At 49.1% G+C, this 13,344-nt stretch overlaps 1 protein-coding gene across 1 annotated transcript in view; it reads right to left on the bottom strand.

The window, feature by feature from the left end:
* The window catches only part of SLC27A2 (solute carrier family 27 member 2), a 42,511-nt gene that overhangs the window by 8,342 nt on the left and 20,825 nt on the right, over positions 1 to 13,344 (bottom strand). The window contains exons 2-6 of the mRNA XM_029065774.2: positions 9,029 to 9,235; positions 7,048 to 7,206; positions 2,778 to 2,902; positions 1,809 to 2,003; positions 424 to 514 (exon numbers count right to left, since the gene is read on the bottom strand). Of these exons, the coding sequence (XP_028921607.1) occupies positions 424 to 514; positions 1,809 to 2,003; positions 2,778 to 2,902; positions 7,048 to 7,206; positions 9,029 to 9,235 (777 nt within the window). The remainder of the gene's footprint in view (positions 1 to 423; positions 515 to 1,808; positions 2,004 to 2,777; positions 2,903 to 7,047; positions 7,207 to 9,028; positions 9,236 to 13,344) is intronic.

Genomic DNA, 13,344 nt, shown 5'->3' with positions numbered 1-13,344 from the left:
GGGAACGACTTTCAGCCCGTTGCTCGGCCCATCCCTGGCGGACCCTGGAAGCGACCTGGCTTTTGAGGGTCAGCATTTGGTTTTTGGGGACGCAACTATCACCGCTCATGTTTCCATTGGTCTCAGGAGAATTTTCGACTCTTTCAGGTGGCTTCTGAAACTCTGGGGAGTCAGAAGGGCCTGGGTTCTAATCCCGACCCCGCCACCTCTCTGCCGTACGACTTGGGGCAAGTCGCTTCACTTCTCCGGGCCTCGGTGACCTCATCTGTAAAATGGGGATCGATAATGTGAGCCCCATGTGGGCTGTGTCCAACTTGATGAACTTGTATCTACCCCAGCCCTTAGAATGGTGCTTGGCATTTAGTAGGTGCTTAACAAGTACCATAATCATAATTATTATTACTTAGTAAACAGGAACGATACCTTTGGGGACCTTGATGCAGTATCCATTGGCGTCTCGGGCAGGCTCATCCTTCTCTACATCATATTTAATCAGTTCGTAAGAGAAAATTTTCTAGTGAAAATAATATTAGTCAATGGGTGTCACAGGATTTCTTGCAGAACTCACTCCCTCATTCTGCCCAATTTCTGGTGAACATTCCTCACTTGATTCAGGGGGAACTTCTCACTTAGAGAGGTAGCCTGGCCTAGTGGCTAGAGCGCAGGCCTGGGAGTCAGAAAGACCTGGGTTCCGATCCCGGCTCCGCCACGTGTCTCCTTTGTGATTTTGGCCCAGTCACTTTACTTCTCTGGGCCTCTGTTGCTTCATCTGTAAATTGGAGATTAAGACTCTGAGCCCCACGCGGGACACTGTCCGACCCACTTACCTTGTATCTACTCCAGTCCTTAGTATAGTGTCTGGCACACGGTAAGAGCGTAACAAATACCACGGTTATGATGATGATGATTATAATTACAGTGACTAGAAAGCGAATCCTTTTGCACATGCCATTTCTCCTAAAATTAAGACTATTATAAGGACTTGGACCTATTATCCCTTCCTGCCTGAATTCCTCTAGCCGCCTGGAGGCTCGATCTGTACGTATCCCAGCGCTTAGGACAATGCTTGACATAGAGCAAAGCGCTTAACAGATACAATAATAATCAGGGTTGAGGTTTTAATTTGGGTCCTTATTTTCAGGGGAAAATGAGCCAAGATGACAACTTTGAATTGGAAAAACCTCTAAAGCTTCGTATCAGAAATAGAATACAATTAAGTTAATAGCAATTGAAATATTAAAATAACTTAAAAAGGAAAAAAATCCATCCCAGATCGCCGCTCATTCTTCTTTAAGTTGAAATACTGGACATCGGACAGGATTTAACTGAACTAGACAACAGCTCTGGGACTTGATGGAAGCAGTTTCAAAGCAAACAAGGAAACAGTTCTTCCCCCAGGGAGGAGTGAATGTCAATCAATCATGGGAATTAAATTGAGCGCTTACTATGTGCAGAACACTGTACTAAGCCCTCGGAAGAATTACAGCAGAATTAGCAGACACGTTTCTTGCCCATAATGAGCGGACAGTCTAGAAGGAGGTTTACCGTCTGCGGGGGGAAACTTGATTAGATGCCATAAAGTCGATGGCAACGTCCTAACCTCACTTTAGGTCCTTGGTTTCCTCATCTGTAAAATGGGGATTAAGAGTGTGAGCCCCATGTGGGACAAGGACCGTGTCCAACCACTAACTTGAATCTACTCCAGTGCTTAGAACAGTGCCTGGTGCATAGTCAGTGCTTAACAAACGCCACAATTATTATCATTATTATTATTATTATTCGAGTCTTCCCCTTGAGGTGACGCTTACCTTATGTAAGAAGTTCATTCTCCCCACCGCACCAACTTTGCCCGTGTAGTTCAGAAACCCAATATTCCCCTCCGTGGAGGCGTAGAACTCCCAGATGCGGATGTTTCCAAATCTCCGGATGAACTCCCTCCATACGTCTCCACGCAGGCCGTTCCCCAGAGCCATCCGCACGCTGTGGTTCCGGTCATCAGGTCTCTGAGGGGAGGAGAAGGGGAGACCCTCAGGAAGCAGAAATGCCATCTTCGGAGTGCCCCAGCTCACGACCTTCACCCTGGACCACCTTGGTCCACAGCCCCCATGCCACAGACCCCAACCGGAAGGCTTCTCGAGAAACAGGGCGGCCTAGTGGATAGAGCCCGGGCCTGGGAGTCAGAAGGACACGGATTCTAATCCCAGCTCTGCCACTTGTCTGCTGTATGACCTTAGGCAAGTCGCTTCACTTCTCTGGGCCTCAGTTCCCTCGTCTGTAAAATGGGGATTAAGACTGTGAGGCCCATGTGGGACAGGGACTGTGTCCAACCTGGTTATCTCGTATCTTCCCCAGTGCTTTGTACAGTGCCTGGCACATAGTAAGCACTTAATAAATATCATTATTATTATTGAGAAGCTGAGATTAGAACCCAGACCTGTGCTCTATCCACTAGCCCGCACTGCTTCCACTAGACCACACTGCTTCTCTGGCTTTGGTCCCCAAACCTGCCCGGGTGCCGGACAGCTTCCCTCCCCAGGTCCACTGGTCGACCTTCAGAAACCCGACGGTTGACATCTTCCCCCTCGCCAACCTCAACGCCAACCTCAGCTTCCTCAGCGGTTCCTCTGTCCTTTCCTCCTCTCCCACTCCCCACCCCGCCCTGCCTTTCTCCCTGCCCCTCGGGGGGCGTTTCCCTCCACACCCCCATCCCTTCCAGGTTCCCAAGTCCCCAGGTCCCGTCGCCCGGCCCCTCGGGCTCTGGGCCGGACCAGCCCTACCTCAGGGAGGTGGCACAGGTAACGGAGGATCTCCCCGATGTACTGGATGACCGTCACGTTGTACTTGCGGCAGTCGTCCCAGAAGTTGCTGGCTGAAAACTTGGACCTCAGCACTAGAGTGGCACCTGCAAGTAGTAATAATAACTGTGGTATTTTTTAAGAGCTTACTACGTGCGAGGCACTGCGCTAAGCTCTGGGGTGGATGCAAGCAAATCGGGTTGGACACAGTCCCTGCCCAGTGCGGGGCTCACCGTCTCAATCTCCATTTTCCAGATGAGATCACTGAGGCCCAAAGGAATGAAGCGACTTGCCCAGGGTCACACAGCAGACCAGTGGTGGAGCCGGGATTAGAACCCATGACCTTCTAACTCCCAGCGTTCTTATCCACTACGCCATGTTGCTTCTAATTTTCACACGCGGCCAAGGCACGGGCATTGGCATGGAGCAGGAGGGAGGCGGTTGTCCAGACCTTCAGGGTCAGGCACCGTTGCCCCTGGTGCCTGTCGTAGACTCCGCTCTTCCTAGTGTGCCAGCTGAGAAGCAGCGTGGTCTAATGGATAGACCCCGGGCCTGGGAGTCAGATCCCATCTCCCATGCTTGTCTGCTGGGTGACTTCAGGCAAGTTGCTTCACTTCTCTGGGCCTCAGTTTACTCATCTGGAACACTGGGATGAAGACTGTGAGCCCCATGTGAGAACATGACTGTATCCACCCCAGCGCTTAGAACGGAGCCTGGCATATAGTAAGCACTCATCAAATACCATTATTATTTTTATTATTATGGGGTAGAGCAGCTGTTGGCCTCTCTGCCAGGATGGGGAGCGAATCAGACTTCTTTTTTTATGTTATTTGCTAAGCACTTAGCATGTGTCAGGCACTCTACTAAGCCCTGAGGTAGAGTTGAGCTAGTCAGGTTGGACCTGGTCCCTGTCCCACATGGAGCTCACAGTCTTAATTGCCATTTTACAGATGAGACAACTGAGGCCCAGAGAAATGAAGGGACCCACCCAAGATCACACAACAGACAAAGGGCAGATCTGGGAATAGAAACCGGGTCCTATTAGGCGTGATCTCCCTAAAATATCCCCCTTTCCTCCACCCGCCACAGTCCCTCCCTCATCCTACCCCTTCTTCGGCTCTCCCATTTTTCCCAGCAGTCTCTCTAGAGGAGATCTCCTGCCTTTTCTCAAAATCCACCCCTTTCCACCTGTGCAACCGACCCCATCCCTTTGCACCTTATCAAACAGTTGCCCCCTCCTTTCTTCCCTTCCTAACCATCATCTTCAAGGTTTGCTCTCCGACGGCTTCTTCCCCACGGCTTTCAAACATGCCCGTGGCTTCCTATCCTCAAAAAAAACCTTCCTTGACCCTACGCCTCCCTCCAGTTATCGCCCCATCTCCCTCCTTACTATTCCTCTCTGAATTCCTTGAGCGAATATCTGTACCCCCTGTCTCCACTTCCTTCCCTCCAATTTTCTCCTTTGACCCCCTCCAGTCTGGCTTCCGTCCCCTTCACGCCACAGAAACCGCCCTCTCAAAGGTCACCCATGATCTCCTTCTTGCCAAATCCAACGGCCCCTACTCCGCCCTAATCCTCCTCACCCTCTCAGCTACATCTGACACCATGGACCGTCATCCCCTCTCTTCTGGTTATGTTTTCCAACCTCAGCTTCACTGACACTATCCTCTCCAGGTTCTCCTCTTATCTCTTTGGCCGCTCATTCTCAGTCTCATTCACGGGCTCCTCCTCTGCCTCCCACCCCCTAACTGTGGGGGATTCCCTCAAGGTTCAGTTCTGGGTCCCTTTCTATTCTTCATCTACACCCACTCCCTCGGAGAACTCATTCGCTCCCGTGGCTTCAACTACCACCTCTATGCGGATGATACCCGAATCTCCATCTCCCTCTCTGCGGTCTCACATTTCCTCCTGCCTTCAAGACATCTCTACTTGGATGTCCTCGCATCACCTCTAATTTAATATGGCTAAAACTGAACTTCTCATCTTCCCACACAAACCCTTTCCTCCCCCTGACTTTTCCATCACTGTGGACGGCACCGCCTGTCTGACAAGTCTTGCCGTCATCCCTGACTCCTCTCTTTCATTCAACCCACATATTCAATCCATCACTAAATCCAAACTGTTGCCACACGAATCCAACCACTTATCCTAACCCACCTTTATTACTATATCACTCTCCTCGCAGACCTCCCTGCCTCCTGTCTCTCCCCACTTCAGTCCATACTTTACTCTGCTGCCCGGATTATTTTTCTACAAAAACACTGAGGTCTATGTCTTCCCACGCCTCAAGAAACTCAAATGGTGGCCCATCCACCTCCACATCAAACAGAAACTCCTCAGCTTTGGCTTTAAAGCACTCATTCACCTTGCCCCCTCCTACCTCACCTCACTACTCTCCCACTACAACCCAGCCCGCACGCTTCGCTCCTCTAATGCTAACCTTCTCACTGAACCTCCATCTCATCTTCCTCACCGCTGACCTCTCGCCCCCGTCCTGTCTCTGGCCTGGAACGCCCTCCATACTCATATCCGATAGACGGTGACTCTTTCCCCCTTCAAAGACTTACTGAAGACCCATCTCCTCCGAGAGGCCTTCCCTGACTCAGCCCTCCTTTCCTCTTCTCCCTCTCCCTCCTGTGTTGCCCTGACTCGCTCCCTTGGTTCATCCCATCCACCCTCAGACCCACAGCACTTTTATCCATATCTGTCATTTATTCATTTATTTATATAAAGGCCCGACTACTCCCTCTTTAAACTGTCAACTCATTTTGGGCAGGGGATGTATCAGCTTATTTTTCTATCGTACCCTCCCAAGTGCTTTCTACAGTGCTCTGCATACAGTAAGCGTTCACTAAATACGATTGCAGGAATGAACGAATTAGCTTTTATCGACCCCAGCGTTTAGTATAGTGCCTGGCACATAGTAAGGGCTTAAAAAATACCATTAAAAAAAGAGCTTAGACCAGTGCTTCACACTCAGTAGGCACTCACTAAATAGCCCTGGTTGATTGTTTGAAAAGCAACAGACATCAGCTCCTTATGGGCAAGAAATGTGCCTGCTAATTCTGTTGTATTGTTACGGTTCCAAGCACTTAGTACAGTGCTCTGCACATAGTAAGTGCTTAATAAATACCACTGATTGATTGATTGATGTCTTCATCCATGGGGTCTTCTGAGCTCAGCAGGGAATTGTCGGGGGGTCCAGAAATGAGGTTCCTGGGAAGGGTCCAGGACCTCGTTCTCGTGACAGGGATGGTAGCTGTCATTTCTCGATCCATCAACTTGGGCTATTTACTGAGTGCTTACTGGGTTTGAGGCACTGTTCCAAGCTCTTTTTTTAAATGGTATTTGTTAAGTGTTTACTAAATGCCAGGTACTGTTCTAAGCACTGGGATAGAAACGGAGTAATCAGGTTGGACCGAGTCAAAGTCCCACATTGGGCTCATGCTCTCAATCCTCATTTTACAGATGAGGTCACTGAGGCTCAGAGATGTGAAGTAACTTGCCCAAGGTCCCCCAGCAGACAAGCGGTGGAGCCGGAATTAGAACCCAGATCCTTCTGACTCCCAGGCCCGGGTTCTCTCTACTAGGCCATGCTGATGAAGTGACAGTTACAGGAGAAGGGAAGGGATTTTCCCTAATAATAATAATAACTGTGGTATTTGTTAAGTGCTTAGTATGTGCCGGGTACTGTATTAAGCTCTGGGGTGGATATAAGGAAATAATAATAATAGTGGCATTAATTAAATACTTACTTATTAGTTAAGGCACTCTTCTAAGTTCTAGTGGATTCATTCATTCAGTAGTATTTATTGAGCGCTTACTAGGGGCAGAGCACTGTACTAAGCACTTCGAATGGACAATTCGGCAACAGAAAGATACCATCCCTGCCCAACGACGGGCTCACAGCCTAAACAGGTTGGACACGGTCCCTGTCCCATGTGGCTCTCACAGTCTCAACCCCCACTTTCCAGATGAAGTCACTGAGGCCCAGAGAAGTGAAGTGACTTGCCCAAGGCCGCCCAGCAGACAAGCGGCGGAGCCGGGATTAGAAACGACGACCTTCTGCCTCCCGGGCCCGTGCTCTGGCCACTAGGCCACGTTGTTCTTCCGCCACAGTTCCCTCCAACGGTTCTTTGGCAGGCTCGGAGCCCCAACCCCGGCCTCCTCTCCCCGGCTCCGCGTGCCCCCCGTGCCCCCCGTGCCCCGCGGAAGGATGCCCCTCTCCCAGCCGGCCCGGGGAGGAGATGACCTTTGACCAGGCAGCCGTGGAGTCCGATCATGAGGGCGGAGCTGTGGTACAAGGGCAGGGGGGTGTAGACCACGTCCTCGCTGGTCACGCCGCTCATTTCGAACAGGCCAGTCGCCATCCAGAGGCGCTGATGGTTGATCATGGCCGCCTTGGGAAGACCTGAGGGGTTGACACGGGGAACACAACCGGAAGGCCTGAGGCCTAACTCACGCCAACCCTGGCCCCGGCCCGCTCCGTGCGCCCTACGATCGGCTGGACTGGTGCGGTGTTCGTATTCATTTCCTATTTATCGTGTTTATTGAGAGCTTACGGTTTGCAGCGCACTGTAGTAAGTGCTTGGAAAGTACATTTCAGCAATGAAGAGAGACAATCCCCGCCCACACCGGGTTTACAGACTAGAGCGGGGGAGACAGATATCGAAACAAGTAAACAGGCATCAATATAAATAAATAGAATTAGAGATAAATACATAAACGCCTAAGTGCTGTGGGGCGGGGAGACGGAGGAAGAGCAAAGGGAGCGAGTCGAGGTGACGCGGAAGGGAAGGGAAGCTGAGGAAAAGGAGGCTTAGTATGGGAGGGCCTCTTGGAGGAGGTGAGCCTTCAGTAGGGTTTTGAAGGGGGGAAGATTGATTGGCGGATTTTGTTCAATCACATTCATTGAGCCCTTACTGTGGGCACAGCACTGTACTAAGCGCTTGGGAGAGGGTATTAGAACAACCGTTGTGGGCAGGGAACATGTCTGTTTATTGTTGTATTGTCCATGGCTTAATGGAAAGAGCCCGGGCTTGGGAGTCAGAGGTGGTGGGTTCTAATCCTGGCTTTGCCACTTGTCTGCGGTGTGACCTTGAGCAAGTCACTTCACTTCTCCGTGCCTCAGTTACCTCATCCGGAAAATGGGGATTAAGACTATGAGCCCCACGTGGGACAACCTAATTACCCTGTATCTACCCCAGCGCTTAGTACAGAACTCTGCACACAGTAAGCGCTCAATAAATCTGATCGAAAACGAATGAATGCTCGGCACATAGTAAGAGCTTAACAAATACCATCATCATCGTCAGTATCATCACCACAGTCCCTGGCCCACAAGGGGCTCCCATTCTTAATCCCCATTTTACAGCTGAGGTAACTGAGGCCCAGAGAAGTGAAGTGGACTTGGCCCAGGTCACACAGCAGCAGACGAGTGGCGGAGACGGAACGAGAATCCAAGTCCTTCTGGCAGGTCTCCCTGGCCCGTGCTCTAGCCACTAGGCCACGCTATCCCCTCGCATCCCGAACAACATGTACTCAGAGACTTTGACCCCTTCGGAATCCTCATGTCCCCAAAGAACAGCTGCCTCTGCTTGCTCCTTTTTTATGGTATTTGTTAAATGCTTACTATGATAATAATAATAATGATATTTGTTAAGCGCTTACTATGTACCAAGCACTGTTCTAAGCACTGGGGTAGATACAAGGTAATCAGGTCCTTCCATATGGGGTTCACAGTCTTAATCCCAATTTTACAGATGAGGTAACCAAGGCCCGGAGAAGTGAAGAAGTGTGAGAAGCAGCGTGGCGCAGTGGAAAGAGCATGGGCTTTGGAGTCAGGGCTCATGAGTTCGAATCCCAGCTCTGCCACTTGTCGGCTGTGTGACTGTGGGCAAGTCACTTAACTTCTCCGTGCCTCAGTTCCCTCATCTGTAAAAGGGGGATTAAGACTGTGAGCCCCACGTGGGACAACCTGATTCCCCTGTGTCTACCCCAGCGCTTAGAACAGTGCTCGGCACATAGTAAGCGCTTAACAAATACCAACATTATTATTATTATTATTATTAAGCGACTTGCCCAAAGTCACACGGCTGAAAAGTGGCGGGGCCGGGATTGGAACTCACTATCTCTGGCTCCCAAGCCTGTGCTCTTTCCACTAAGCCACACTGTTTCTGTGCCAGGCTCTGAACTATGTGCCGGGCTCCGTACTAAGCGCTCCCCAGAATTACCTGTGGTCCCCGAGGTGTAGATGTACAAGGCGGGGGTCTTGAAAGTGACATCGGACCTCCAGGATTCGGGGATCGTCTCGTCGGAAGCTTCATCCACCTTGTCCAGCAAAGTGCCCACGCCTTCCGTCGGGGAAGTCCGGCTGACGTAGTAAACGGAAACGTCTTTCCCCAGACTGGGGAGCACCTCTTCCACGGCTGCTTGGAGGTCTTCAATTAAGCATTAAAAAAAAATCATTAGTCTAAGAACAAAGGAATAGGATAACATAATAATAATAATAATTTGGGCAAGCCTCTTAACTTCACTGTGCCTCAGTTACCTCACCTGTAAAATGGGAATTAAGACTGTGAGCCCCACGTGGGACAACCTGATTAACTTGTTACCTACCTCGCCGCTCAGAACCGTACTTGACATATAGTAAGTGCTTAACAAATGCCATAATTATTAGTCTCTGGGCCTCGGTCCCCTCATCTGTAAAATGAGGCCTAGTGGATAGAGCACAGGCCTGGGAGGCAGAGGGACTTGGGTTCTAATCCCATCTCAGCCAAGTGTCTGCTGTGCCACTTTGGGCAATCTGCTTAACTTCACTGTGCCTCAGTTACCTCATCTGTAAGATGGGGATTAAGACCGTGAACCCCACATGGGACAACCTGATTGTCTTGTAGCTACCCAAGCACTTAGAACAGTGCTTGGCACACAGTAAGCACTCAATAAATACGATTGAATGAATGACGAATTCTCTGTTTCCTCCTCTGTAAAATGGGGATTCAATACCTGATCTCCCTCCTTCTTGACCCTGAGCTGCATGTGGGATAGGGACTGTGCCCCATCTGATGAACTCGTATCTAGCCCAGCGCTTAGAACAGTAGTTGACACATAGTAAGCGCTTAATACATGCCATTAAAAAAAAAAAGGAAGGAGGCAAAAGATGGGAGGACACATTTCCTTCTAGGGAAGCCTCTACAGAGCTAGCTTCGTGGACAGAGCCAGGGCCTGGGAGTCAGAAGGACCTGGGTTCTAATCCCAGCTCTGCCACTTGTCTGCCATGTTACCTTGGGAAAGTCACTTGACTTCCCTGGGCCTCAGTTCCCTCATCTGGAAAATGGGGATTAAGACTGGGAGTCCCATGTGGGACAGGGACCGTGTCCAGCCCAATTTGCTTGTATTCACCGCAGTTCTTTTTACGGTGCCTGGCACACAGAAAGCGCTTAGCAAATACCACGATTATTATTATTACTATCACAGAGGCTTGATCCCGCTGGGTGATCCTGAAAGTTGGGGAACAAGCTTCTCCAACACGGGGGAGGTAGTCTTTCAGGCCAGGCCAGGGCTCTGTCTCGTGTTGAAAGGGAACACGCCTATTTTCAGCAGAAGGCTGACTCAATAGCCCAGGGAATGAGCTGAGGGTGGTAACTTCTGATTCTTCTTTGTTTCCCAACTTTTACCATGCTTTTGTGTGTGTGTTGATGTTTCAGACAGCTTAGGAAATCAACTGGGGCTGCAGTTTTGAAGACACACTCAAACAATAATAGAAGAATCCTTTTAAGTGACAAATATGCACAGGATTATCATCAGTTTGCCTGTCAATTCTCCCGATCCTTGTTATTACGTGAAAGGAATGGATCAATCCTTCAATCTACTAATTATCTTTATTAATAATAATGATATTGCTTAAGTGCTTTACTCTGTTCTAATTGCTGGGGAGATACACTCTAATCAGGTTGGATATGATCCATGTCTCACATGGGGCTCACAGTCTTCATCCCCATTTTCCAGATGAGGTCACTGAGGCCCAAAGAAGTCAAGTGACTCGCCCAAGGTCACAGAGCAGACAAGTGGAGGAACCAGGATTAGAACCCAGGTCCTTCTGACTCCCAAACCCGGGATCTACCCACTGAGTCACGCTGCCTGTACAGAGCATCATACTAAGCACTAAACAGAATTAGCAGACACAGTCCCTGCCCCTAATGAGCGTACTGTCTAGAGGATAATGGATAATAATAATACAAATAGCAATTATTATCATTAAGAGCTTACTAAGTAATCAATCAATCAGTGCTCTTTATTAATAACGATGGTATTTGTTAAGCGCTTACTCTATGCCAAGCACTGTTCTAAGCACGTGATAATCAGGTTGAACACGGGCTATGGCTTTTACAGTCTTAGAGTGAGGGAGGACAGATGTGGAATCCCCATTCTACAGAGGAGGAAACTGAGGCATAGAGAAATTAAGTGATTTGTTCAGGGTCATATGGCAGGCAAGTGACAGAGGCAGGATTAGAATCCAGGTCCTCTGACTCGCAGGCCCGTACTCTATCCTCTAGGCCACATGGAAGGTTTCACGGAAGAGAATAGACATAGGATACCATCTGCAACAGTTTCTTGCTTACCCAGCCCGCAGGGATTTTCAGTGGCAACAAAAAACTAAAAAGTATTTATAATTCACCTGAATTTAGTTACTTACACAGTCTACTGTACACTGATGCACCGATAGAGAGATAGAAGACATGATGAAACAGGCTACTGCGTTTTTGGTCAGACTGCAAAACTGTGTGACATAAAGAGGGGATCAAGCTCCATACCAAGTTGAAGGCCTTTATGATGTTCAGCCTCACTTAGGTATAAATATATACTGGCTATTTGCTAAGGGCTTCCTATGTGCCAGGCATTGTACTAAGCGCTGGGATGGATACAAGCAAATCAGGTGGGATAGAAACCCTGTCCCACGTGGGGCTCACGGCCTTCATCTCCATTTACCAATGAGGGAACTGAGGCCCAGAGAAGTGAAGTGACTTGACCAGGTCACGCAGCAGGCCAGGGGCGGAATCAGAATTAGAACCCAGGTCCTCAGATTCCTAGGCTTTCCACTAGGTCCCGCTGCTTTTCTCTCTCTGCTCACTGCATTCTAGGACCTCGTTATTGGCAGCCTGGTCCTGTTTGATGTTAAGTATGTTGAGTTTGATTCCTCGGTAATAGAATTTGGCTACACACCCATACGTACATTTATGTATCTAGATAGATATAGATAAAAGTCCGGGTGCGTATGGCTTGATCCTGCTCCTCCTCGAGCAGAGCTTTGCAGTGATCGGGATTCTGAGGGGCAGGTTTAAAACCAGACAGGCCTTGGGCAGAAAAAAGCCTTAGCACAGCACAACTTGGATCTTAATCTTCCTGCCAAGAAGTTGTTGAATCACACATTGGCCTTTTCTTCCACAGCATCCTACCGCAGGAACAGCGTTCGTTACATAGTAAGCCTTTAACAAATACCATTTAAAAAAAAATAAAAGGATGCACATCTTCTTTGGGCTGTTAGAAAACTAGGGGAGATTCATCAGGAGGTAAAACTTGCTTACGTAGAGCACATCGCAGCGTTGGAAAAATCAGTCCGGGTTTCTGCGGGTCCGCAGGGCGGCTTTGGACACAGTGAGTGTTATAATCGATCAGTCGTATTTACTGACAGCTTACTATGTACACAGCACTGGACTAAACGCTCAGGAGAGTACAATACCACGGGATTAGCAGACATGTTATAACACACATTTTCCCAAGTGTGAGGTTTTGCGAGAATGCAATCCCCACATCCTAGAGAATCGGTTGAATATGAATCTCCCTCTCTCTACCTATGCCTTTCCCTCTCTCTCTCTCTATATGATTATAGTCATAACCAAGGCCAAAACTACTGCTAAAAATTTAGTCATCTATGACTTTCATAGTCCAAATGGCACCCTCAGCTTAATCAATCCTGGAATAAATTAAGCATGGGTGCTGCTCCTACAGAGGAGTGTGTGTTTGTGTATCCAGTTCAGGCTAGACTTTAAGGTCATCCCTCTAGACTGTAAAATAGCTACGGGCGGGGGCATGTCAATTTATTGTTTTATCGTACCCCCTCCAATTGCTTAGTGCACACAGCGTGCACTCAGTAAATACCACCGAATGAACGAATGGGTGAATGAATGAGTGATGAGCGTGTCCGCCCTCCACTAAATATGCATCGGCTAGGTGTCCCCCAAAGTCCGACCATCAGCTCACTGCCCGTGGGGGTTTGAAACATCCAGAAGGGGAAGGGGGTGAAGCACTGGCTCTGGCTACTGCTGCTGTGCCATCAGTTTCACATGAGGTACCTGAGGCCCAGAGAAGTGAAGTTACTTTCCCAAGGTCACACAGCAGACAAGTGGTGGCGCTGGGATTAGAACCCACATCCTCTGACTCCCAAGCCCGGGGTCTTTCCACTAAGCCACGCTGCTTCTCTTGTCTTCCAACGCGGAAGCATGAATCACTCAAACATCATTCTGTTGGTTGTGTGCCTGTTAGGTTGTTC

The sequence above is a fragment of the Ornithorhynchus anatinus genome, chromosome 5 (genome assembly GCF_004115215.2).
Source record: "Ornithorhynchus anatinus isolate Pmale09 chromosome 5, mOrnAna1.pri.v4, whole genome shotgun sequence".
NCBI lineage: Eukaryota > Metazoa > Chordata > Mammalia > Monotremata > Ornithorhynchidae > Ornithorhynchus > Ornithorhynchus anatinus.
The sequence above is the reverse complement of the archived record's forward strand: the minus strand, read 5'-3'. Positions and strand labels throughout refer to the sequence as shown.